Source organism: Protopterus annectens, chromosome 16.part0, assembly GCF_019279795.1.
Source record: "Protopterus annectens isolate FY-2018-M chromosome 16.part0, PAN1.0, whole genome shotgun sequence".
Lineage (NCBI taxonomy): Eukaryota > Metazoa > Chordata > Ceratodontiformes > Protopteridae > Protopterus > Protopterus annectens.
Window position 1 is genome coordinate 34,853,987 of NC_056750.1, and position 22,743 is coordinate 34,876,729.

General features: G+C 42.7%; 1 protein-coding gene across 1 annotated transcript in view; it reads right to left on the reverse strand.

Annotated features, from left to right (window-relative positions):
* The window catches only part of MED27 (mediator complex subunit 27), a 1,926,959-nt gene that overhangs the window by 313,322 nt on the left and 1,590,894 nt on the right, over positions 1 to 22,743 (reverse strand). Inside the window, exon 6 of the mRNA XM_044058476.1 lies at positions 19,853 to 19,894. Coding sequence (XP_043914411.1) covers positions 19,853 to 19,894 — 42 coding nt within the window. The remainder of the gene's footprint in view (positions 1 to 19,852; positions 19,895 to 22,743) is intronic.

Here is a 22,743-nt window from a genome sequence, read left to right on the forward strand (position 1 = left end):
TATCTCAGTTATGTATGCACATACATCCACAGTACAGGTAACAAATCACTGTAGTGTCCCAATTATCAACACACACCCACAGTACATGTAACAAATCACTGTAGTATTCCAGTTACCTATGCACAGCCACAGTACAGGTAACAAATCACTGATACCCTAGTTATCTATGCACATCCACAGTACAGGTAACAAATCACTGTAGTGTCCCAGTTATCTACGCACATCCACAGTACAGGTAACAAATCAATGTAATATCCCAGTTATCTATGCGCACCCACAGTACGGGTAACAAATTACTGTAGTATCCCAGTTATCTACGCACATCCAGAATACAGGTAACAAATCACTGTAGTATCCCAGTTATCTACACACATCCACAGTACAGGCAACAAATCACTGTAGTATCCCAGTTATCTATGCGCACCCAAAGTTCATTTAACAAATCACTGTAGTATCCCAGTTATCTACGCACACCCACAGTTCAGGTAACAAATCACTGTAGTATTGAAGTTATCTATACACATCCACAGTACACGTAACAAATCACTGTAGTATCCCAGTTATCTACGCACAGCCACAGTACAGGTAACAAATCACTGTAGTATCCCAGTTATTACGCACATCCACAGTACAGGTAACAAATCAATGTAATATCCCAGTTATCTATGCACACCCACAGTTCAGGTAACAAATCACTGTAGTATCCCAGTTATCTACGCACATCCAGAATACAGGTAACAAATCACTGTAGTATCCCAGTTATTATGCACATCCACAGTACAGGTAACAAATCAATGTAATATCCCAGTTATCTATGCACACCCACAGTTCAGGTAACAAATCACTGTAGTATCCCAGTTATCTACGCACATCCAGAATACAGGTAACAAATCACTGTAGCATCCCAGTTATCTATGCACATCCACAGTACAGGTAACAAATCACTGTAGTATCCCAGTTATCTATGCACACCCACAGTACAGGTAAGAAATCACTGTAGTATCCCAGTTATCTATGCACATCCACAGTACAGGTAACAAATTACTGTAGTATCCCAGTTAAGTACGCACACCCATAGTTCAGGTAACAAATCACTGTAGTATTGCAGTTATCTCCGCACATCCACAGTACACGTAACAAATCACTATAGTATTGCAGTTATTTCTGCACATCCACAGTACAGGTAACAAATCACTGTAGCATTGCAGTTATCTACTCACACCCACAGTTCAGGTAATAAATCATTGTAGTATTGACGTTATCTATACAGATCCACAGTACAGGTAACAAATCACTGTAGTATCCCAGTTATCTATGCACAGCCACAGTACAGGTAACAAATCACTGTAGTATCTCAGTTATTACGCACATCCACAGTACAGGTAACAAATCAATGTAATATCCCAGCTATCTATGCACACCCACAGAACAGGTAACAAATCACTGTAGTATCCTAGTTATCTACGCACAGCCACAGTACAGGTAACACATCACTGTAGTATCCCAGTTATTACGCACATCCACAGTACAGGTAACAAATCAATGTAATATCCCAGTTATCTATGCGCACCCACAGTACGGGTAACAAATTACTGTAGTATCCCAGTTATCTACGCACATCCAGAATACAGGTAACAAATCACTGTAGTATCCCAGTTATCTACACACATCCACAGTACAGGCAACAAATCACTGTAGTATCCCAGTTATCTATGCGCACCCAAAGTTCATTTAACAAATCACTGTAGTATCCCAGTTATCTACGCACACCCACAGTTCAGGTAACAAATCACTGTAGTATTGAAGTTATCTATACACATCCACAGTACACGTAACAAATCACTGTAGTATCCCAGTTATCTACGCACAGCCACAGTACAGGTAACAAATCACTGTAGTATCCCAGTTATTACGCACATCCACAGTACAGGTAACAAATCAATGTAATATCCCAGTTATCTATGCACACCCACAGTTCAGGTAACAAATCACTGTAGTATCCCAGTTATCTACGCACATCCAGAATACAGGTAACAAATCACTGTAGTATCCCAGTTATCTACGCACATCCACAGTACATGTAACAAATCACTGTAGTATCCCAGTTATCTATGCGCACCCAAAGTTCATGTAACAAATCACTGTAGTATCCCAGTTATCTACGCATATCCACAGTACAGGTAACAAATCATTGCAGTATCCCAGTTACCTATGCACAGCCACAGTACAGATAACAAATCACTGTAGTATCCCAGTTACCTATGCACAGCCACAGTACAGGTAACAAATTACTGTAGTATCCCAGTAATCGACACCCACCCACAGTACAGGTAACAAATCATTGTAGTATCCCAGTTACCTATGCACAGCCACAGTACAGGTAACAAATCAGCTGGTCTGCAAAGCTATGGAGCGCATCATCATGGATCTCATTAACAGAGACATTCGAAACCTCCAAACACTGGAACCTACCCAGTTCGGCTTTGTTAAGAGCAGATCATGCCTCCTAACCTTGGTGGACTTCTTTGAGACAGTTACCAAGGCTATAGATGAGGGAAAGGTGGTCCACACAGCCTACCTAGACCTCGCAAAGGCCTTGGACACACATGGTAAGAACTGCGGGAGCTAGGTACGACTCTAAACCGATTACGAGTGGCGTTCCCCAGGGCTCAGTCCTAGGACCCCTCCTGTTCGGCATATACTTCTCAGAGGTACAGGCAAGCACAGGAGGACTATGGCTGACCAAATTCACAGACGACTGCAAACTAGGGGCTATAATTGACTCTCCGGCTGACACAGACATCCTCCAAAAGGGTCTCACTGAGACAGATACCTGGTGTCAAAACCATGGCCTCAAGCTAAATGCCAAAATGTGCATAGTCATCCCCTTTAGAAAAAACAAAGTACCCACAAACTACCACACAGGTGGTATCCCCCCAAATACTCTGGGAACCCAAGTAGACAGTAACCTCTCCTTTGATAATCACATTGCCAAAGTGGTTAGAAAATCCTTCTATGCGGCCCACCTAATCACAAAAGGGTTTGCATCCAGATTGAAAGAGGTCATTGGGCCCCTCTACACATCACTCATCAGACCCATCATAGAGTACAATGCCCCATTTGGGATGTACCTTACAAGACACCTGCAACAACTGGAAAGACCACAGAAGTTCCTCACCAAGAGGATCACTGACCTCAAGCAGATGCCATATGCAGCTCGACTGAAGAAACTCCAGCTGTACTCAGTTGCATACCGCCTACTCAGAGGTGATCTCTGCCTGACATACAAGGCCATGTCCAACCCAGAATGAATGAACATGCTCCACCTAAAGAAAACCATATTCCCTCGAGCCACACGCTCCAGGGATCTAAACCTCACCACAACAATAAATAGGACATGCTGGAGGGATACATTCCTGTCCCAGAGACTTCCCATGCTCTGGAACAAGATTCTAATCTACATTAGGCAAAGCTCCTCGCTAACCCTCTGCAAGAGAAACCTTGACGAGTGGATGGGAACAGAAAGTTTACCCCAGGGATCACTTCAATGGCTCTGCTGGACAGAGTGTGTGCAGCAAAAGCCAACACATTCTGGCTAGGCTTATAAATGCCTTCGGGCAGATAGCCTAGTACCTACCTATGAACCAAAGTCTTAATGTTACTGTAAGGTATGTATGCCACTGCACATCATCCAATGCACTTAATTCAAAAAGAGATGTCGGGTATAAAGCATACGCCAGCACACACCAACCTCAGAACTGAATGCCCAGCAAACAACAGACTGGGCTAAGGTGAAAGAACATGCCACCAGGAAAACAGGTAAATATCAGGGGGAAGGGGGGGGGAAATACTGCAGCATATAGCTATAGATAGACCAGATGGCTTAGTGGTTAAGGTCTTTCATTCTAGACTTCTGTCTGGCAAATGGCTTGATAGTAGCCAACACATGGTTCAGAAAGAGAGACAGTCACAAGATCACATATAAGAGTAGTCAACATGCAACTCAGGTAGACTTCCTCCTAGTAAGGAAAAGACACCAGGGTAGAATCCATGATTGCAAAGACATCCCCAGTGAAACAGTCGGCTTACAGCATAAACCACTAGTTGCCACAATCAGCTGCAAGCAGTAGTCAGAGAAGGCTCTAAGGTCAACAGAGACCAGGCTGAACACCTTGAAGTTGACAGCAGAGAAAGTACAACAGTTCAAGGAATTACTCAGGGCTCTAGCACCCCAAGAAGTGGAGGAAATAGGTGGAGTTGAAGAAGAATGGCAGCACCTAAAAAAAGCAATGTGTTAGGACTACAGAAAAGATATGTGGCCGAGCCAGGTATGGAAATAAGGTACATAAGAAAAGCTGGTGGTGGAATGGAGAAGTATAGAAAGTCATCAAAAGAAAGGAGGAGTGTAGGAAGACGTGGGAGGCAGAAAAGACTGACCAGGCTAGGAAAGACTTGGCTAACAAAGAAGCTAAGAAAGAAGTTGCAATAGGAAAGAATAGGGCATCAGAGGCACTGTACCAACTTCTGTAAAGTGACTCAGTAAAGGGCACAAAGAAACTCTCTCAGGTTGCAAGGCAAAGACAGAAAGATAAAGAAGATAGTTAGACACCCTTCATAAGGGATGCCAGCAACTACCTGCTCACCAGTCCACAGGACATCAAAGGCAGATGAAAGGAGCATTTCCAGCAGCTTCTGGATGAAGAAAACCCCACAGAAGGTGTACTGCCTCAGAAACAGCCTATAATGAGAGAAGAAGAGAAGCCCACCCAAGAAGAAGTAAGAACAGCACTAAGGAAGATGAAGTCAGGGAAAGCAGCAGATATGATAAAAGTGTTGGATGAGCTAAGGAAGAAATGGCTTCTAAGGGTACTAATAGCAGTGTGGAGAGAAAGGCGTATCCCAGATGACTGGAGAATAAGCATACTCATGCCAGTGTACAAGAACAAAGGGGACATCCACAACTGTTCACTAAACACAGGCATCAAACTCCTATCACACTGCATGAAAGTTCTGGAGAGGGTGACTGATAAATGGATATGCAGAGTAGTAGAATGTAAGATGGGAGATGAGTACTTTGGATTCAGATCAGGATGCAGCACAATTGACCCAATGTTTGCATTGAGACAGATACTTGAGAAGAAGCTAGAGATGAGGAGAGAGAGTCCAACTAGGCATTCCTAGACTTGGAGAAAGCATATGACAAGGTCCCAAGAAAGGTGATCTGGGCAGTACTGCGGTGGTTTAAAGTCGCAGAAACATTGGTAGAATTAGTGCAGGCTATGTACAAGGACTCAGTGACTCAAGTACGAACAGTGTTCGGCCTCACAGAGGGGTTCCCAGTGGGAGTGGGTGTACATCAGGGTTCAGCTCTGAGCCCACTGCTGTTCATACTGGTGATGGACTACATTAGCAAACAGGTTGGAGGGGATAGATCAACAAAGCTGCTGTATGCAGACGATGTGGCAGTACAGGCAGACTCTGAGCTAGAACTTCAGCAAAGGATAGGAGAATGGAATGCAAATCTGAAGGCACATGGGATGAAACTAAGCACAGATAAGATGGTGGTAATGGCAGCAAATTGGGGAAATCAGAAGAAGCTGGGAATAGAGATAGAAGGGAAGATAGTGGAACAGATAAACAGCCTCAAGTATCTGGGAGGGGTAGTTGAGGAGAAGGGTAGTCTGAATGAAGAGGTTAAAGCTAGAATCAGAGGGGCTGGAGCGAACTGGCATAGAGTATCAGGTGTAGTCTATGACAGAAGAATGCCAAAAAAGCTAAAAAGTAAGGTGTACAAGAGAATAAGTATACCTGTGCCAGTGTACAAGAACAAAGGGGACATCCACAACTGTGGGCAGTACAGAGGCATCAAACTATCTCTATTCTCAGCTTCTTCTGATTTCCCCAATTTGCTGCCATTACCACCATCTTATCTCTGCTTAGTTTCATCCCAGAAAGAGGTGCAACCATTACTATTGTATGGTATAGAAACCTGGGCAGTAAAGGCAGAAGAGTTGAAGAAGCTAGAGGTGATGGAAATTAAGTGCCTGAGAAATGTGGTAGGATGCACACTGTGGGGCAGACGAAGAAATGAGGACATAAGAGCAGAAGCCAAAGTAGCTCCAGTTGCAGGAAAGATCAAAGAGAACAGATTACGGGTGGTTTGGGCACGTGTAAAAAGGCAGAAGACAATCTGGTGAGGAAGATTTGGGACAGACAGGAAGAAGGTAAGAGGAAGCGAGGACATCCAGCAAAGAGGTGGATGGGTTGTGTGAAAGAAGATCTGTGACAGTCAGGCATGAGTGTTGAAGAAGGCAGGAGTGTGGCACTGAATCGAGAGAGTTGGTGACAGTTAACATGATACCCTGACCCCATGTTGAAAAATGTGAAAAAGGGGGGCTGATGATGATGACAGAAGAGAAGGACATCTAAGGTTATGGTAAGATTTTACAAAACTATTCTATGTCATTCTATTCATATGCTGCAATATTCATAACACGAGGGAGAGTACCAAAGTTCATGCATAGGAAAGATTGGGTGGAGGACCAGACACATTTTCTATAAAGCCATGCAGAATAGCTCTGGCAAATCCAGCTGTGGACCTGGAGAAGACATCCCCCATTTATAGTGTTTAGTGAAGGTATGTACCAAGCACCAGGTAAGCTGCCTCAAGGACGGAACTAGCGTCCAAGCCTTTAAAGAAGGCTCCCGATGAAGCCACTGCCTTAGTAGACTGTGCCTTTACAGGAGAGGAAAGGCCATTTCCATTGGAAGAACAAGAGAAACAGCTTTAGAGATCCAAGAGGAAATAGTTTGCTTGATCGATGCAAACAGGTTGACCCAAGGTCCTTGGGTGGTAAGAAACAAACAGGCGCTCAGATTTGCAGACAGATTTTGTCTTGTCTAGGTAGTATCTGAGTTGTCTGTCTACATCCAAAGTGTGCAGAATCCACTCACTGGAGGATTGAGGAGAAGGGTAAAAAGGTGGGAAGATTGATAAACTGATTGAGGGATAATTCATTAACCATCTTGGGCATAAAAGAAGGATTAGTGCATAGAGATATTCTGTCCCTGTGGAAGACTGCAAAGGGGGGATTAAACATCAAGGCCTGCAACTCAGAGACCATTCTGGGGGAAGTAATGGTCAGTAACACAACAGTTTTCCAAGTGCAGTGTTGTAGGGAAGAGGAACTTGCTGGCTCAAATGGGGCCAGGGTAAGTTCCTCCAAAACAAAGTTGAGATCCCAAGGAGAAGGAACTGGTTTCCTTGGTGATCTGATGTGAAGGACGCCTTTAAGGAACAGTTTGACTTCCAACCTAGAAGCTAAAGGAGGTGACACAGGCAGACAAGCTGAAATAGTTGAGAGTTGGGCTTTCACAGAAGAATAAGACAGTCATTCTTCATCAATTCACACAGACAGGACAAAACCACTGGGACATCTACTAACAGTGGTTGTAAATCCTTTTTAAGACACCAGATGGAAAACCTCTTCCATATGAAAATGTAGGACTTCCTAGTAGTGGTTTTCTGGCCTCCTGCAGAACCTGTAGCACATCCTCTGAGAAAAGGTATCTGAAGGGAACTAGAACCTATCACCCACAGGGTCAGGTGCAGAGTTGACAGCTGTGGATGCACTACAGTCCCCTTGTCCTGTGTGAGCATGTCCATCCTGTGGGGTAACCTGTGGTGATTGCCCCTGGTTAAATGTAGGAGGAGGAACCAATACTGTCTTGGCCAAAAGAGGGTCACCAACAAGAGTTTTGGTTGATCCCACTAAATCTTCAGTAAGAACTTTTGCAAAAGTGGGAAGGGTGGGGATGCATACAGAAACATCCCCTTCCAACAGAAAGACAGAGGATCCACCTTTCATGCCAGGGGATGTGAAACCCTGGCACAAATTTTGGGAAGTTGTCACAAATTTTGGGAAGTTGTCTGTTCATGGTGGAGGCAAACAGATCCATCTGAGGTGTACCCCATCGATGGACCAGGTGCAGAAACACATCCATGTGTAACATCTATTCATGAGATTGAGTCATGGACCTGCTTAAAATGTCTGCTACCACATTCTGGGCCGAAGGAAGATAAATAGCCTGAAGAGAGATTTGGATTTTTAAGGCCAACTCCCAAGCCTGAAGGTCTAGTCTGCATAGGAGATAAGACTTAGTCCCTTATTGTTTGTTGAGGTACCAGAGGACCATGGTGTTGTCTGTGAACCACCTTAGTACTCCTGGGGAAAGCATGGGTTTGAAAATCTGGAGGGCCAAAAAATCAGAGCCCTCGTCTCTTTCGTGTTAATGTCCTCCTTTGCTTGGGTTGCAGACCATACATCCTTGAATTTACAAGTTTGTAGAGTTGCACCCCATCCTGTGTCTGAAGCATCGGTGTATAACTCTTGGGTGGGAAGGGGGTGCTGTAAAGGTAGGCATGGATTCCATGAAATCTGAAGGATCCACCAGTCTAACTCCTTTTTCAAACCAGGTAGGAGTGGAATAAAAGTCCAGAGGATGGGAGTGGTGCATTCAAACTGTCCTTAAAAACCACTGAATGTTTCTCATGTGTAGCTTGGCCAAGGGTAGCATGGGAATAGTGGATGCCATGAACCCCAAGAGATGTAGGAATTCCCTGGCAGTCAAGGATTGCAGGGGTAACAAGCCCTGGAGATAGGAATTAAGAAACAGGACCTTCTCTGTGGGCAGAGAGGCTAGCATCTTGTCTGTCTGAATCCTGGAGTTGAGAAAAATGTGGTCTTGAGAAGGGTTCAGAGAGGACTTTTGATAATTTATTGTGAAGCCCAGACTCTCTAGAAGATAAATTGTGAAGGTCATATTGTCTAGAACGTGACTGAAGGACTGAGCCCGAATGAGCAGATCCTCTAGGTAAGGGAAAATCTGTATACCCTGTAGTCTGCAATAAGCTATGACACGAGCTAAACATTTCATCAAGACCCTTGTGCCATAGAAAGACAAAAGGGCAAAGCACATAACTGAAAATGTCAGGTAGGAACAGAAAATGAAATTTCCTGAACTGATGGTGAATGGGGATGTGAAGGCAGGTATCTTTTATGTCTAATGACACCATGAAGGCTGGGGGAAGTATGAGAGGAAGAATGGTGGGAACTTTCAGAAAGGTATTTAAATAGGAGGGGTCTAGAATGGGTTTCCAGGGGCCATCCTTCCTGAGGACCAAAAACATCCTGGAGTAGAATATCCCTTTCTTAGTTGAGAGGGGGGAACATTTTATACAGTCTCTTGAGAAAGAAGAGCAGATATGGCCTAAGGAAAAAGATCCAGCTGTTCTTTTGGTGGCTGTGGGACACCCCTGGGGAGGGGAAAGTTTCCCAAACCATGAAATACCCTTGTTTGATGATGGAAAAGACCAAAGAGTCCTGGGTTATCAGTTTTCAAGCAGGTAGGGAGAGAGAGAGGTGAAGAGATACAGGGTGGGATGGCCCTGGAGGCAGGTGGTCACAGGAAAAGTCTTACAAGAGGTTTGTTTCTTGGGACCTCTTTCCTTTGGAGGAAGAGGACAAAACAGGTTTCCTAACAAAGGTGGTCTTAGCAGCATAGCTCCTCTGGAAAATGGAGACAGGAGAAATGAGGATATGTTTAAGATCCTGGATCTCCTTGCCTTTCTCTTGAATCAATTTTAAAAAGGTCTGCAGCTGAGCTACCAAATAAGGCTTTATTGTTGAGAGGGGCATCGATCAGCTTGGCCTTGAAGTAATCAGGTGAGAGTTGTAAATGGAACCAGAACTGACCCTGAAGCCGCTGCCCTGGCTGAGACATCCACATCATAACTGCACTTGATAGAATGCCTTGTAACCTGGGGAGAAGAGTTGAGGATAGAGGACAACATAGCCTTGGAGGGAGAGTCAGGGAGCCCCAAGAGGAACTCTCCTGCATTTGACGGAAGAGCCAGGAAATATCTGGCCATGTGGGTTTGATAATTAATGGCCCTGAAGGCCAAGGTAGTAGAGGTGTAAACTTTTTTTCCGCAGTCTCTCCATAACTTTGCTTTCTTTATTGGGGGGCAGTAAGGAGGAGGAAGGCAACAGTTTAAATGCCTTGTCAGCCAAGACTGAAATAGCTGGATCTTCAGAAGGGGCTTTGGAGAGGAATTTGGAATCCTCAGGTACCTTGTAAAACCTATATGGACACTTTGGAGCTGGGGGCTGAGAATCCAAACATTTAGATACAGCTGTAAATGTAGCCAAAAAGGCTGGAAGAACTGGGGGGATGGAGAATCCATCTGAAGGAGGTCATAATACCTCTTTTGTATGTCTGACATTTGGCAACAGTCCCATTTGAAAAACTCTTTCATTTTCAAAATAGTTTCCCCAAAGGTAATGTCCTCCCTCAGGGGAATTTGCTCCAGTAGATTCCTCCTCTGGTGAAGCACAACTCAGAGGGGAAGCAATCTGATGGAATAAGTTAAGGACTCATCATCTGAAGTTTCCTATTCATCTGAGGAAGAGTCAGCAGACTTTCTCTTAAAGGGGACAGAAGAAAAGAAGGCAGTCAGAAGTTGCTGAAGGCTGACGTAGTGCCATGAAAACATTGAATAGGCCTTGGGAAAAGGCCTGCTAATCCGGACCTTGATCCTGGGATGCTGGAGTGACTTGTTTTGTTTTCACTTTCTCTTAGAAGCCTCCATATGATGGAAGGTGGATGGGCCAGACATTGGCCTGCATTCCACAATGTCCATATGCATATTCTCCTGCACGGTGATTTAGGTGATGCCACTCTGGCCTTCCATAATAATGAGCCATGGTTCCCCCTTTTCACCCATATCAGACACCTGCGATTCCCTCGCAGGCATGCTGATAGAGTCCTTCGGGCATCCATAGTGGTACCTACTAAATGGACATCTACCGCTCCCAGGATGGCCTACATCAGCCTCGGGAGGGATGCCTGGAAGAGATGAAGCAGCATGGGTATCAGGCCGAGGTCTCTTGTCCTTTTTTGACTGTGGCTCATCTGAAGGGCCCAATGTAACTTCCATTTAATGCCCTAAATGCTTAAGGTGTTGATTCTCTAGATAAAGCTTAAGGGAAGCTAAACAGCTCCTAAGGGTTTTGGGGACAAAGGACTGGATGGCGCAGGTGGTATAGTTGTGGTCTGGGCCTAGGCAGAACAAACACAAGTCGTGGGAGTCCTTACATGGAATCTGCCTTCCACACTGACACTTGCCCTTCCTAGCTGACATGAAATCACCAAAAATACAAAGAGTAGCCAAAATGTAATGAAAGCAAAACCCGAACACGGTACTTATCTGAACCATGGTTCATGACCAATCTGGCGAGCGAATATCTGCAGTAGGCGATCAGACAGGTGGCAGAAACGTTCTGAGGTTGGTCGGTGTGTGTTGTCTACTTTACACCAGACGTCTCTTTACGACAGACTAATCTTGGATGCTGTGCGGCATCGCATTGTACCTTACAATAGCATTAAGACTTTGGTATACTGGCCAGACATACTAGTTAGCCAGAGGCGAACTCCCTCATGTAAAGAATACTGCAGCATATAAATAGGAGGACATTTCTCTTTACTTTCCAAAACTGAATCGTTATCTTTTCCATTATTAACACTTCTGTCAGCTTGAAAGAAAGTACAGTTATGTACATTTACCATAAATGTAGATGTTCGAGTGTATTCACTGTTGCTGTCCTGACTGTTGGGATTTCCTGCCCTAAATGCCCTCAGCCCGACTACCAGAGAAAAGTCTTTCCGGCTGTCAGGATGGCAGATGCCCAGACCGACGTCCATACGCTCAGGTATAAAGGTAGTCAGCCTATGTCAGAACACCGGTCTTTCATTGCCCCCCCCAATAAAAGTCCTGAGAAGTCTGGAGCTATCCCAAAGGACAGCCTGACAGAGGAGGAGCGGAAAAGAAAGCACCTCCTTGGCTGTGCTGCACAGGCAGAAGACACCTATTAGTAGGCTAAGGGGGTAGGAGGGTGGGAAAGAAGACTGCAACAGTGAATGCACTCTAACATCTTCATTTATGGTAAGTGTACACAACTGTACTATGTTCTTCATGTTTCACTGTTGCACTCCTGACTATTGGGAAGACTCCCAAAGCAAAGGAGAGGGTGGGAAGGATGTTAGTGTGAACAGAGAATGCCCTGCAGGATAGCAGTGGAATACCCTGCTCTAGAGTTGGAGATGGATGCCAAATGGTATTGTTTAATGAAGGTATGCACAGAGGACCAGGTGGCTGCCTCTAAAATGTCCTTGGTGGGAACCCCCTTGATGAAGGCAGAAGTAGTAGCAGTACCCCTTGTGGAGTGAGATCTAATCATAACTTGGGGTACCTTGCCATGGAAGCTATAGCAAAAGTAGATGCAATGAGAGATCCATTTGGAAATAGTTTGTTTGGAAGCTGGTTTTCCTTTTGCACCAGGGGCAAAGGTAATGAACAGCTGATCAGTTTTTCTCAAGCTTTTTTCCTATCCAAGTATAAACATAGCTGCCTGTGAACATCCAAAGAATGTAGAATTCTCTTCCCTTTATTTTGAGGGTTGGGAAAGAAGGTTGGTAGATGGATGGCCTGATTCAGGGCAGTGTCAAAGATCACCTTGGGCATAAAGAATGGGTTGGTCCTAAGAGAAACCCTATCCTTGTGAAAATTAGAAAAGGTTTAACTGTCATGAGGGCCTGCAGTTCAGAAACCCTCCTAGCCGAGGTGATAGCTAGAAGTATGGCTGTTTTCCAAGTCAGAAACCTGAGGTCAGCAGAAGCTGCTGGTTCAAAAGGAGGCAAAGTTATTTTTTTCTAAAACAAAGTTCAGATTCCATGGAGGCAGAGGCTTGCTCCTGGGAGGAATGTCTATGACCCCCCTGAAAAACTGTCGTAAGAGTGGGTGGGAAAAGATAGGAGTATGTTAAGGCACATAAGCAGAAATAGCAGAAGTATGGATTTTAATAGAAGGTAGGAGAGTCCCTGATTTAGCTGTGAAGTCAGGTAGTCAAGGATGCTGATAATGTGAACTGACTGTGGGTCTAGGTGGTGGCCTTTGCACCAAATAGAGAACCTTTTCCATTTGGCATTGTAAGACTTCCAAGTGCTAAGTCTTCTGGACTCCCTGAGGATGATTAGCACCAGCTTAGCTTACTTAGGGAGATGCATGTGTAGGCCATTGTGGGATCATCCATGCTGCCAAGCTAAGGGTCAGTAAGTTGGGGTGAACAACCTTTCCCTCATTTTGAGTGGGTAGGTCCACCCCCCTAAGGCAGAAATCACTGTGCCTGGTTGGAGAGCTGGAGGAGGAAAGGGAACCATTGCTGTCTGGGCCAGTTTGGGGCTATCAGAATTGCTCTTGGGCCCTCCTCCTTTATCTTGAGCAGGACCCGAGGAAGTAGAGGTATGCTGGGAATGCATAAATGAATACTTGGGTCCATGGGAAGGAGAAGGCATCTGTTTTCCAGGCTGATTCGTTTGAGCCTGGTGTAGAATTTTTGCAATTGAGTGTTCTGTTTGGATGCAAAGAGATCCACCTGAGGGACCCCTATGACTGGGTTATGGTCTTGAAAATCTCTGGGTGCAGGTGCCACTCATGAGGGTCCATACGATTCCTGCTGAAGCGGTCTGCTAGAACATTCTGAACTCCTGGAAGGTACTGTGCCATGAGATGCAGCCCCACAGAATGTGCTGTTTCCCAGATTTGCATTGCTAGACGGCACAGGGTGTAGGAATGTGTTCCTCCCTGTCTGTTGATATACCACATAACTGTGGTGTGCTGCCTGCCTTTACTATCAGGATGCCTGGAGTCCATTTTTCTTTAAAGGTTATTAGGCCTTTTTTGTACAGCCATGAGTTCTTTCCAATTGATGTGTCTGTTTCTGAAGTTGATTTCTCACTTTCCCTGGGTTTGTAGGTTGTGGAAGTGAGCCCACCGGGCTGTCTCTGAAGCATCTGTTCTAAGGGTCTGTCCCTGAGGACTGAATAGGAAGGGGAGGCCTGGGTTGCGAGCACAAGTCTGTGCTCACCATGCAAACTTCAGTTTGAGGAAAGGAATGAGGGGTATCTCTATCTCTAATGGATGGGAGTTCTGGCACCATACGTTCCTGTGATACCACTGCAGCTTCCTCATGTGCAGTTTGGCAAGGGGGACCATGAGGGTGCATGAAGCCATGTACCCTCCAGATGTACCCCCAGAGCTCTTAGGAATTCCCTTACAGAAATCTGATCCTTCATTTGGATCCTTTGGAAGTAATCTGTAAGGAAGGACACTTTCTGGGGGGAGGAAAGCCATCTGGAGAGTGGTGTCTGGGAGGGCTGCCAGGTAAACAATCCTTTGAGTTGGTGGACTTTTGGGGGTTCAATGTGAACGTCAGATAGAATAGGAGATTCTGGGTGAATTTGAGATCCTGGAATAGTTTGGAGGGATTCTTAGACTGTATAAGGCAGTCATCCAAGAAGGGATAGATATGCATTCTTTTGGTCCTGCACATAGCTATTACTGGAGCCAGGCACTTTGTGAACACTCTTGGAGCAGCAGATAAGCCAAATAGCAGAGCAGAAAATTGATGATGACTGGATCCTGCCCTGAACTAAAGGAACTTTCTGTGGCACTCGTGCATAGGAATGTGAAGGTAAGTATCCTTTAAGGCTAGCGAGACCATGAAGGCCTGCAGGAACAGCATAGGAAGGAGGTTTTGAAGAGTTAACATTTTGAATTTGGGAACCAAGAGAAACTGGTTGAGTTTTGACAGATCTAGGATGGGGCACAGAGAGCCTTCTTTCCCGGGGATCAGAAATAGTCTGGAATAGAATCCTATTCCCTGCTGAGGAACAGGGACTGGCTCTACTGCTCCTTGCACACAAAGATTTTGGATTTGAACTAGGGCCTCTGTCATTTGACTTTGGGGGACATCTGGAAACCGTGACGATTTTAATTGCCCTCTGAAAATGAGCTTGTAGCCATTTGCAATAGTGTCTAGAACCCACTTGTCTCAGGTAATTAGGGTCAAGGTATGGCAGAAAAGAGACAGCCTTCCTCCTAGCTTTGGAGTGGGTGGAAGATGAGGTGGCTGAGTCATTGTGAGTCCCTGGAAGTGGCTTGGGGTCTGGAAATCCTCTGTCTTGAGGTCTCTGAGGTCCACTGTCGGCCTTTTTGCAGGAGATGCCTCTGTGTATGTGATTTTTCCCTTTGAGGTTTCCTCTGGCTACTTCTAGGCAGGGCAGGAAAGGACCAATGTTTAGCAGGGAAGTTTCTGCTGAACCTGGGTGGCTGCACCTAGAGGAAATCTTTTACCATTTGCATGGACTTTGCTTTGTCCTCCATCTTTTTCAGCATTTCCTCAGCTTTTGGTCCAAAAACAACATTCTTGTCAAGGGGGCATATAACAGATTAGATTTAACATTGCCCAGAAAGGCTTTTCTCAGAGTCAAGCATGTCTTCTAATCATTGATCCAGTAGTGGCAGCTCTGCAAGATGCTTCCATGGCATCATATCCACAGTGTAGAGAATGCTTAGCTACCTGTGCACTAGCATGAGAGAGGTCTGACAGTTGCTTGGAAAGGTACTTATCCTCCAGGGCAGACACCTTCTGTTTAAGTTAGTCAAAGACAGTCTGCTGGTACTTGATCATATGAAATTGGCAGTTGAGGGCCCTTATAGTGAGTGTGGCAGAGGTATAGACCTTCTTGCCGAAGCTGTCAAGGGCCCTGCTCTCTCTAGCTGTAGGAAGAGGATTTCTGGAAGAACCAGCTCTGGCTCCCTTAGGTCCTGACGTGATCACATCAGGGTCAGCTGAGGATTCTTGAAAACGGTAAAACCTGTCAGGTTTTGAGGGGCAGGAGACAGAGACTCAGGCTTAAGTTGAGGATTCCTGGAAGGCATCATCCATCATTTCCAGAATTAGAGGGATAGCCAAAGTCTTATGTTCCGGTAATGGAAATGCTGTCTTGTGGCATGGAGGGTCTTCCCAAAATCCTCTGGTGGGGAGGCAGAAGGGAGGAACTCTTCAGACAGAGTCCTCACAGGAAGTGTATGAAGGGCCCTCTTCAGATCCAGAGTCTTCTATGTCTGAGTCCTCCCATACGTGGGGGGGATCTTGATAAATTTCTGAGGGTTCATCCCTTTTCCTTTTACCAGTAGCAACAGTTTGTCTAGACCTGACAAGAGAAAGAAGATTTTCTGCCAGTCTGACAAGGTCCAGCTGAGAACCCTGCATAGCTCAGCCAGAAGGCCTAACTACAAGCCTAAGAACAGAAGGCCTCCTAGGACTGGCCTAGTCTTAGTCTTGGGTCTTAGTCTTGGTCTTAGGCCTAGGAGTGTCTGGCGCCCTCATGCCTGTCTCTTGAGGATGCTGAAAATGCACTGGAGCTGTAGTGGGGCGAGGCATCATTGCTGAGTCTCCAGGTGGTGCATGGTCTTCAGATGCCAAGGCCTGCTGAGCAGTCCTAGACCCAACAGATGAGCCATTGTTGAAGGCTTGTGTAGAAGTACAGTCCTAGCCACACCCAATGAGCCGTTGTTGAAGGCTTGTGTAGAAGTGCAGTCCTAGACACATCCAATGAGCCGTTGTTGAAGGCTTGTGTAGAAGTAGATAGGAGAGATGGCATGTCAGACTCTGAAAGGGTCTCGACAGAGGCTTGAGTCATCAGTTCTGGAAGCGAAGTGGGTTGTGTAGGCGGGCTCACCTTATTCAAGAATTACAAGCCTGGAAAGAGAGTCAGGGGGGAGATGGATTGTCTAAAGGCCTACACTTTTGTTTCTTATCTTTCCTGTGCTTAGTCTGATTATGTTTGGTATGACTAATGGACGCCATAAATGATGGTTGAACGGATTGTTGACTAAAGCAAGAAATTCATCCCTACACCTGATAGTTCTAGTATTAAAACGTGCACTAAAACAGCAGCAATGTCATGATCAGGGCCCTAGGCAAGTAACACAAAGGGAGTGAAAGTCTCTGTGTGGGATCTGTTTACCACAACAGAGACAATTATTGATTTTATCTGACATGAGCAAGGAAAGAAAAAGTTTCCCAACGGGGTACTTATCTGTCCAACGACACCTCTCTCTCGCTCTCTTTTTTTTTTTTTTTTTTTTTAATTTCTCCAAATCCTTTGGGTTTCTAATACCATGACTGGAATGGACCCCATTCCTAAATCAAAGTATGATTAAAGTTCATGAAATTAGTATTGTTTCAACGTTTGATGTCAGCCGTAAGTGCTCTTCGCAGCACCGGCAATGTGCCCAGTACTGACTCCTCCTGCAATTCGTACAGGGTTATATAAATTGGTAACATATCTAAATATGATTGTAGATTCTTTTCTACCCATTGCTCCTACTGTTATTGTAATTGTCTGGGTATCTTTTTATTCTACATTGCTCTCGTTTCCGCCTGGAAATCCTGATACTTTATGACTTTGCGTCTCTCTGTACGCAAGACGCTGTAGTCACTGGGTGTAGCGATTTCAATGATCAATGCTACTTTTGTCTTCTTTTCATGGACCACTACATCTGATTTTCTCCCATCTATCTTTTGAACTGTTGGTAATGGGTGATCCCATGTGATGTAGACTTCATCATTTTCTATAATGCTTTGTGGCTCATGTTTCCAGTGTTTTTCAGCCACTTCAATACCATAATGTAGTACGGTCTTAATTTTATTTTTTATTATTTAATATCCAGAGCCACTAAGCTACTGCAACTCATTTACTCACCAGTACCAGCTTAGACTGGCTTGGCTCATTTGTTTGGTACCGGAACTGTTACCACCTTTAATATCTCCCTCTACGTTACCCAAGCTCATAATTAATGTATTATTACACAATTTAATAAAAAATGTCTATTCTCTCCTCACTCAAAAAAAATACATTTATGAAATATTAAACATCATGCTTGTCTGTTAATGGAGAATTCCTCCCAACTGGAGGAGAGACAAGATCCTCTATTTTCCCATTTTGCACCGCGTTACAAATGTTGACTTTTTTTATTAAGAAACTGACTCTTCTTCAGAGTTTTCTAAATTTCATCACATATCTAAAATTTACATTATAAATGTCAATATATATATTTTTTTAATTCTGAAATTATTTACCAGAGTTTCATCAAGCAAACATTTTGAATTTTTTTAAAGTTAAAACATTTCTTACTATATGGAAAAACCTGTGTCATCAAATATTAAAGTTTATGAATACATGACATTTTGCTCATCATGTTGGGACATACTGGATCAAATCTAACTAATTATTCCTCTATTGTCTGCCATAAGAAACAAAAAACACCTTATTACACACAACACTTTACAAATCTTTTGCTCACAACACGATCTATTTTAATACATATCTGGCAGAGTTCTGTAACCTGTTCTCAAGACCTCCATGAATTGCCCAGAGAAACTAAATGTCACTTCCTTTGACAACAATTTTGACAATGAGCCATGCGCTTCCCCCACAGACAAGGTGCGGTGAATAAGAAGAGCAGACAGCCAACCGAAGACATTTAAAGATGGTAGTAGTATCCTAAAACGTTGTGAGAAAATGCTCATTTTGCCTGAATGCAAGAAAGCACAATAAATGTGTGACTGTAGTTTTGATTACGTTTATAAAGGTAAGCTAGCCCAACTACTAAGTGGATAAAATGGAAGCAAATTTTACTTACTGTATGGAAATTATGATGTCACAATACTGTGAGTTACCATGCCTCTAAGAATCTCATTCGGCGATTTTAATGTCAGTCCCTGAGGTTCTATCTATTGAAAAGATATGCATTTATTTACCTTTGATAACCAGGTAGGTGCAGTGGATTAAGGACCCTTTTCAGGAAAGAACCAGGCCAAATGACTAGTGCAATATTTAGAGTTACAATCGTGTGGAAATGTAAAATACAACAATTTAATATAATCATACATATAATACCTATAGACAATTAAAAACAGTTTTATGAAAGCCGATACAAGTAAAACAATGAAGGAATTATGAAAACTAGGAGACAGGCAGGACATTGCATATAAGTAGTGCAGGGTAAGGGAAGTTGTACAGAGTAAGGTAAGGGGAGAAAGCAGCCACAGGAAAATAGTATGGGGATAATACAAGTAGTGAAGAGAACACAAGAACAAATCAAGAGGAAAACAAGGGAAGTTTGTATTACGCTCCTTAGAAGTATCCAGGGGTACTGAGCAGCACAGCCTTTTACAAGGATAGGGGACTACTTGGGTAACCTAGAGTAAAACTTCAATTACATCTAAACAAGTTTGTATGGCACAGTACAAAGCGCAGCTCAGTGTAGTATAACTGAGCTAAGAAATCAAACAAACCAATAAAAAACAGATTTTGATTCAACCAATAATGCAAGCTTCCTGGACACACCAGTAACTTGCCTTCTGTCACAGAATAATAACTACCATCTCCCAGACAAACAACACACTTGACCAAAAACTTCTTTTAATTGCAACTAAATCGCAGGTAGTTTAAAATGGAGAAAAAAAACAGTATAGATAACACCAAAGAACACTTAATAAATTAGGCAACTGCAGAAAACACAGTACTTCTACTTTTCAGCAAAATGAGACAGAAATGAGTAAAACTGAGAAATACCACTTAAAATGCACAAGTCAACAAGTGACAAACTAGTGTACAACAGAGAAAATACTTTCCTGCTGTTTGCTTTGAAATAAGGTCAAAATGTCACTTTTTGCTTAATCCAACACACTTTCTGAGCACAGCTCTCTGATGTCTGATAATAAAGGCACTAAAGAAGCTTTGTTCAGTATAACTGCTAAGAAATCAAAGAAACCAATGGGGGGGACAGATTTTAGCTTCAGCCTTCATCCTGTTGTAAAAGATATCGCAGCAACAACATTCTGTTGATAAACAAATTGTTACTGAAATACAAAGCACATACCTTCTGGAAAACCTGATAGTTGGACTTCGACCAAATATCAAGCTGAAAAAAAGAAACAGGAAGCAATAATTACCAATATGCTATAATGAAGGTCTTTCTTGGAAAACAAAGACACCAGACCATGCTGTTTCCTTCTGGTGAAATGAATGGACAGATTAAATATGAAATAACTCCTGTTCCAATTTAACAAAAAATAGCATAAATATCAATGGAAAGTACATTGCAGTTGTGGTGCAGAATATAGCGATAAATCAGAAAGTGGTAGTCATCTAACAGTTAATTGTAACATTGTGCTTATATCATGCCTTATTTGTACCATATGCAGCCAAACATTTCAACACCCAGTGGTTTCCTTCCCCATAGACATTAACTCTGGTTTTATACAGTAATGCACTAAAGTTGGTAAACATGGGGATTCTAGGACTTCCATTGCTGGTACAAGTTCACTGATATCCTTCAAGGCAGAATGGATGTGGTTGACAAGTAGCCCTACCTGTGAGCAGCCAAAACAAGTTTTTTGTAATGTTAAATACATATGAAAAACTGCATGTGTAACTGTAACAATAACCTACGCCCAAGGTGTGGTTAACATAGTACAGGCTTATGCTCTTAAAATCAAATACAATAAGGCTAGTAATGAAAAAAAAATTAAGAACATGACGCATGGGTTACAAGTGCTAAATATACATTTTCACACTTCTGACAGTCATTTAGCAACTATTCCTAAGACAGAGTTCCTTAGAGGTGTGTGTGTGTGTGTGTGTGTGTGTGTGTGTGTGTGTGTGTATACAATATGTAATGTTACATCGACAATCCCTTTTGCTGGTAAGGAAAACAGCAACTAAAATACGTTGAAAATGCAAATATTGACACAATACTCTGGATGCACCAAGAAACTTCAACACATGTAAAATAAAATTACAAAAAAAAAAAAGTTTTCTGCAGGGGCAAGCCCGCTTCCACCCCCACAACCCCTGTTAATTATATATATAGTAACTCGCAGATCACACAAAATCAGGGAAAGGGAACATTTCCAAACCCAGAGATTTGTTTGATCTCACATACCTGTCAACCAAAACAGGATGACTAAAAAGATGTTGACTAAACAGGCTTTTAACCAAACCAACTACACTCATGTGTGCTCACACACAGACACACATATTTAAAATAAGTTCATATTACTGAATGTTCATTTTCTCAACACACACTGTACAGCTGTCTCTTACCACCAAAAGCATGCTTTGTTAAATGTTGAGTTTAGCAAAATAAGTACTGCTGAATGTATCTGCATTGCATGAAAAATGCTTTGAGTTACTCTAAGAGGCTGTGTATGTGTGTGTGTGTGTTAGGGTTAGAGGGATGGGAAAAAGGATAGTTTAGTGTTGTAAATGTACATCAGTGTATTGTGTGAATGTCCAGTGTAGTGATATTATTAGGACCACTGATTTTTTTGGAAGGTAGTCTATAAGGTTGGGGTTAGAACACAAGTAAGGTTATCAAAAACAAACAAAATGTCCTGGTTTCTTATGAAATGTCTATGTTCCGTGCTCCATTAAACTCTTACGTCTACATACCAATATACAGTTCATTCATATTTACACTGAATAAATACTAAATTTATAAACTGCTGAGATAAAGCATATTTTAATATATACATTAGGAAAACAAAGCCCCACCTTTTAATATTTGTCCAAGGTAAACAAACAATCTCATCTCCACAGGAATTTGGCAAAATGTCATCTAATCGTACTTAGCAAGATGTACATCTAGCAAATTATTTTGTCTGACAAATAGTGTCAACAGAAATATACACATTTTACAACATTCATGGAACTAAAAAGAGAAATTAATTTAATACTGCAACATTCTAATCTTGACTTGAGCTATCCATTGTAAGTCAAGTCAAAGGATGAGTAGTAAATAGGTTTATATCACATATGATACCTAAAAAGTTAATTGTATGTACAAAAGGAGTTGTGTGTTCTTTAGGATCAAATGTTGGTTGACAATATGCTGATGATTTCTGAGTTATTACCCTTCGAAAACACCACCAAGAGAACTGTACATAATTAACAATCATTATGGTCTCAATGTCTCCTTATAATTACCAATCAATAAAACTAAACCATCAGCGCATGCAAAAGATGTGATTCTTTCATCATTTTTCTAATGCCAATTGGCTCCTGGTGCAGCTCATCTTGGTTTACCATTTTTGCTGGTATGTTCATTTCATTTTCTGGGTGCACCACAAACTGCATCAGTTATCCAGACAGACAGTTTTATGAGCATAGTGTTTTCGATTTTCTCATCTTACTATGTCACCCAGCTGAGAATTCAACATGCCAGTGGGCACGCAACAAAGTCTGACAACTTTGCAGATGCTATAAATTGTTGCAGTAGTTCCAAAATGCATAGCTAACTCAACAGCACAAAATATAAATGTGTGTAAATTCCAATATAAAATTTAACTTTATAAGAAACCAGTTAAGTACAAATATTTCCTTTTTAAATCTGTACAAAAAAAAGTAAAAACCTTCATTGGTGCCTGACTATTTTCCACATTGAGAAAGCAGAAACCATTAGCTCACTTATTGCATCCTTACACAAATGAGTCACAATATAACAGTCACTGTAATGAAAAGTAATCGTGAAAATCTGGTGCCATGGAAACTAACAGTAATGAGGAGTAGCTACTATAAAAAAGACAAAAGTGACAAATTTGTGTTTCTTTATCCCAATGTCAAATGGTACACTGGAAATATACTGAAGCATTACATTAAGGAAGTGTGTTTGGAAGGAGATAAAAGACCTGGAAGTAGTTTCTTTACAAAAGAGAAGGAGCAAATTACATAAAAATAAATGGAATTTGTGGAAAAAAAAACACATGCAAA